This window comes from Mangifera indica, chromosome 11, assembly GCF_011075055.1.
Source record: "Mangifera indica cultivar Alphonso chromosome 11, CATAS_Mindica_2.1, whole genome shotgun sequence".
NCBI classification, from domain to species: domain Eukaryota; kingdom Viridiplantae; phylum Streptophyta; class Magnoliopsida; order Sapindales; family Anacardiaceae; genus Mangifera; species Mangifera indica.
In genome coordinates this window covers 10,043,558-10,049,004 of record NC_058147.1, presented here as the reverse complement: position 1 = coordinate 10,049,004, position 5,447 = coordinate 10,043,558, and the positions used below count along the sequence as shown (strand labels likewise).

General features: G+C 31.9%; 1 protein-coding gene across 1 annotated transcript; it reads left to right on the top strand.

Annotated features, from left to right (window-relative positions):
• Positions 1–3,344: 3,344 nt before the first annotated feature.
• Positions 3,345–5,447, top strand: LOC123229731 (wax ester synthase/diacylglycerol acyltransferase 5-like). Its single transcript, XM_044655656.1, has 7 exons — positions 3,345–3,572; positions 3,672–4,226; positions 4,309–4,375; positions 4,451–4,563; positions 4,753–4,994; positions 5,074–5,179; positions 5,286–5,447. The coding sequence occupies exons 1-7, from the start codon at positions 3,345–3,347 to the stop codon at positions 5,445–5,447; spliced, it is 1,473 nt and encodes a 490-aa protein (XP_044511591.1).

The following is a 5,447-nucleotide window of genomic DNA, read 5'->3' as shown; positions in this document are numbered from 1 at the left end:
TTAAATTTTATCAAATATAAACAATATTTAATAAAATATTTTTTTAATTTTTATAATAAAATATCATCAAAATTAACCATACCCTAAACATTATTCCATATTTGAATATTTAATTGACGTGATAGAAATTGACAGCCTCTGCACATCCAAAACAAATTTGAACGTGTCTTCGTACAAAACAATAATATTTTTCAACAACATTATTAATTGCTTAAAAGCATCATCCTGGAGAGCGTGACAGATGAGAGTACTATTAATTTAAAAAACAAATTTACTTAGGTTCATTTATTTGAAATTTGTTTATCTATTTAACACTTTAAGTATTTAATCTGTAATTAGATAGTGTATAATATGTGATAAAGTATTATATTTTATATTTAATTTAAAATATCCAATTATATAATTAAATAATTATTAAAATTGTGAGTATATAATTTTATATGAGAATACGGTTATTGTTAACTCTCTAAATGAAGATTTATATTGCATGCATAATTAATGAAAAAAATAAAATAAGGGTCTTGGAAGGAACATACTGTAAATAGAAAGTGAAAGAAAATATTGAAATTCCTCAATTTTATTCACTTAATCACTTCAGGTTACATGAAACAATTTATATAAGAAATATGTCACGTGGCAATCCTCATCCTCATCGAATCACATCTTAACCATACAATAAAAAGAGAAAAAAATGCAAAAGCAATCATCCGTGCCCTTTCATTCGATTGTTACATTTCTTCAGTTGAAGTTGAGATAAACCCAAAAAAAAAAAAAATGAAGTGAAGATGGAACACTTTTGACAATAATATAATCTAAATAGTTCATTCTTTTATCAAAATATTGTGTCTTCAAACTTTATTGAAATGGTTTATAATCAAATAATTAAATGATTTTGAATTAAAAATAATATAACATTCAATCTACGATGACTCAAACAAAGAGCAATGCAAAGTTTGTTGCACTAAAGAGTTTGTTCTTGATTGAAATAGCTCTTTTGAATTTTGTTCATCAAAATTCCTTGTGTTTAACCCATATTGTTTAAAGAACGTTATTCATTCTTCAATTTGTAGTTTCCCTTTTAACTCCTTAAACCTAAAAATAGATAGAGGTTTAGTAAAAATATCTATAACTTGAAATTATGTAGGTGGATATTGAACCTTTAAATTATTAGTTGTCACATGTTCTTTAACAAAGTGTATATTAATTTTGATATGTTTAGTCATAGTATGAAAGGCAAAATTAGAGGCCAAAGCTTCCACACTAAGATATCATACATGCTCATAGAAGTAAACGCATAAGAGACCTTAATTTCTCCAAGAAAACTTTTAGTCTACGCAATTTTAGTTGATACCTGATAACTACTCTGTAATTAGCTTTGGTGGAGGAATAAGCCACAACGTTTTTATTCTCAAAACTCCACAACGCTAGAATAGGACCAAAGAAATCGTTTTTATCAAAATATTAAAAAAGAAAAAAATATATAATTGACAAAATTGTTAAAACAAAATTGAAACTAAATTGTTAAACGTAATTAAAAATTTATTTAAAAAGTTTGAGATTGATAAATTGAATAAAGTTAAGAGTTTTCATTAAGTGAGATTTTTTAAGTAAAATTTTAGAATTTTCTTTAATTTGAGTACGAACAAATATAAGTAATAAGATTTATCATAATTTGAAAATTTTAAAAAAATTGTAATTTGGAGGGCTAACCCACAATATTTGAAATGCTATTGTCGTTTAAAAGTAATTATAAATTAATTATATTTACTTATATAATTAAAAAAATATTTTATTATTAAAAATAATAGGCCGACGTGCTAAAAGTCTATTGGTCAACTTGTTAAGGGTCCAACACAATCCAATACACTAAAAATCATATTGTAACCTCTTATTAATTGATGGGCCAACTAGATCCACAAGACTCGTGTTATAACAGGTCTTGGCCTGATACAACATGCCAACTTGACAGGCCAAACTGAGACTAGCACGACATTGTCCAACCCAGCCTAGCCCATTGACATATCGACATACATCACTCATACATCAAATATTGAAACAATGATCACTCATACATCACTCCAAATGAAAGTTAAGAGTTTTCATTAAGTGAGGTTTTTTAAGTAAAATTTTAGAATTTTGTTTAATTTGAGTACAAACAAATATAAGTAATAAAATTTAACATAATTTGAAAATTTAAAAAAATTGTAATTTGGAGGGTTGACCCACAATATTTGAAGTGTTATTATCGTTTAAAAGTAATTATAAATTAATAATATTTACTTATATAATTAAAAAAATATTTTATTATTAAAAATAATAGGCCAACATGCTAAAAGCCTATTGGTCAACTTGTTAAGGGTCCAACATAATCTAATACACTAAAGACCATATCGCAACCTCATTAATTGATGGGCCAACTAGATCCACAAGACTCGTGTTATAACAGGTTTTGGCCTGATATAACATGCCAACTTGACAAGCCAAACTGAGACTAACACGACACTTCCTAACCTAGCCTAGCCCATTGACATGTCTACATACATCACTCATACATCAAATATTGAAACAATGATCACTCATACATCACTCCAAATGAAAGTCAAGAGGTTTCATTAAGTGAGGTTTTTTAAGTAAAATTTTAGAATTTTCTTTAATTTGAGTACGAACAAAAATAAGTAATAAAATTTAACATAATTTGAAAATTAAAAGAAATTGTAATTTAGATGGTTGACCCACAATATTTGAAGTGCTATTATCGTTTAAAAGTAACTATAAATAAATAATATTTACTTATATAATTAAAAAAAAATTTATTATTAAAAATAATAGGCCAACATGCTAAAAGCCTATTGGTCAACTTATTAAGGGTCTAACACAATCCAATACACTAAAGACCATATCGCAACCTCTCATTAATTGATGGGCCAATTAGATCCACAAGACTCGTGTCATAACAGGTTTTAATCTGATACAACATGCCAACTTGACAGGCCAAACTGAGACTAACATGCCAACTTGACAGGCCAAACTGAGACTAACATGACACTGCCCAACCTAGCCTAGCCCATTGACATGTCTACATACATCACCCATACATCAAATACTGAAACAATGATCACTCATACATCAAATACTGAAACAATGACCACGCCCATGCATTAATTCAATTCTATGAACTGCTAGAATTGCTGCCCATGTTTACGTAACAAATGACGTTGAAATGATCTAACAAGCTCTTTGTCCCAGTATAAAAGGAGAGCCAACGGAACTTGAATTTCATCGAAACAATATTACTCTTACGTATTTGTTTTCTTATTAGATCAATTCAATTACGTGTTTTGAGAATGGAAGCCCTTAAACCTATACTACTGAAGAAGTCAGATGTTGATGGTCCCATTCAAAATTGTGAGGAAGGTCAGCCCTTGAGTCCAATTGCTCGTCTGTGTCATCAACCTGACTCCTGTCTTTACATCATCGTCATGATTGGCATCAAGACAAAACTGGACCCAAAAGTAATAAAGGCGGATTTAGTGCAATCCCTTCTCAAGCAGCCTCGTTTCTCTAGTTTGCTGGTAAGTAACAAAAACATGAATTTGAACCCTGAAAATATAGAGTAAAATTTGTATACTCTTTTACTGAAAATCGTGTGTCAATGTTTACTTCTATCACAGGTTGAGGATGAGACAGTGAAAGGGGGGATGAAATGGGTTCAAACAGAGGTGAATTTAGACAATCATGTTATAGTTCCAAAGCTAGATCCCAATAACATCAACTCACCAGATAAGTTTGTGGATGATTACATCTCCAACCTGAGCAAAACTAAGATCAAAAGGTCAATGCCAATGTGGGATATCCATCTCCTTAACTTGAAAACTTCTGATGCTGAATCGGTGGCCGTTTTACGACTCCACCATTCTCTGGGTGATGGAACTTCGCTAATGTCTCTTTTCCTCGCTTATTCTCGTAAGATTTCTAACCCAAATGAACGTCCCACCATTCCAGTGGTTAAGAAAGTAAATCCCAGCAGTTCCTCAGGAACCTTTTGGGGAAATATCATCAAATTATGGAATACTCTTGTGGATGTTCCCATGTTTCTTGCTACCTCATTATCTCTCTTAAACGATACAAAAACGCCTCTCAAGGGTCCCTTGAGACAAACTCGGCGATTTGTTCGTAGATCACTGAGTTTGGATGATGTCAAGCTCGTGAAGAAGACAATGAATGCCGTAAATTTTGCTTTATGAAATTATAAAATGCAGTAAGAGATCTTGACTAATCATTTAACATATTTTTTCTTGGATTTTGTAGACAATAAATGATGTTATGCTTGGAGTCACTCAAGCAGGATTATCTCGGTATCTCAATCGGAAATACGGTACGCTTCTATTTTATTTAAGCAACATATTATTCTAAATTAACATAAAAAGCCAACTCCATGTTTGATTTACAGGAGAGTGTGACAAGAGCGATAAGGGAGCGTCAGAAAGAAGCAACAATCTTCCTCATAATATTCGTCTTAGGGCAGCCTTGTTCATGAACCTTAGAAAATCTCCAGGGAGTCAAGTAAGTTCAGAATTTCCTTTCATTGATCAAGTGATCAGGTATTGTTTTCCATAAAAAGCGCCTTATAGTTTGTTATATTTTTCATGCTATGGCTGATTTTTCTAGCTCTCCAACACTTTTGATAGAACTGCCAGAAAATTCTTTAAAAATTCTAACGATTCATCTGAAAATTCTCCATATTAAATATAGGAGTTGGATTATATGATGAAGAAAGGATCTAAAGCGAGGTGGGGCAACGAGTTTGGTTATTTGTTTTACCCTTTCACCATGGCAATACGAGATGACCCATTGGATTACCTGCGAGAAGCTAAGGCAACCATGGATAGGAAGAAAGCTTCTCTGGAGGCTTCCTTCTCATATTTCTTGGCTAAATGTTTTCTCAAGCTTGGTAGTGTGAAGGTACTGCCCGTCTTTCAAACCTCTCTCTTTAAGTTTGGGCTGTATATTGACTAATCAAAAGCTGCCTTTGATGATTGATCAATATTGAACACAGAGGGTGAGTTTACCAAGTGAAACAACAGTGTGGTTCTCAAATATACCAGGACCAGCAGAAGAAATCAGTTTTTATGGCTACCCAGTGGCCTATATTGCTCCAAGTTGCTATGGACAACCCACCGTAAGTGTTTAAGCTTTAAGCATCTATTTCCTTTGCGAAACGAATTTCTGCAAGTCAATTAATTATTTGAATCAGAAAAGGTAGCTGACACTTACAAAAACTGCAGGGATTGCTGATTCATGTCGTCAGTTATGGCAACAAAATAACCTTCATTTTATCAATTGATGAAGGCATAATCCCTGATCCTAATCAGCTGTGCGATGATCTTGAAGAATCATTCAACCTCATCAAAACTGCAGCCCTTGCCAAAGGAATGTTTACGAATTAA

Bases quoted from the DNA above. Each gene is read 5' to 3' on its own strand.
- LOC123229731 (XM_044655656.1), top strand. From the start codon at position 3,345: ATGGAAGCCCTTAAACCTATACTACTGAAGAAGTCAGATGTTGATGGT. The intron at 3,573-3,671 runs GTAAGTAACAAA...CTTCTATCACAG, and splicing joins CTCGTTTCTCTAGTTTGCTG to GTTGAGGATGAGACAGTGAA. The intron at 4,564-4,752 runs GTAAGTTCAGAA...TATTAAATATAG, and splicing joins GAAAATCTCCAGGGAGTCAA to GAGTTGGATTATATGATGAA.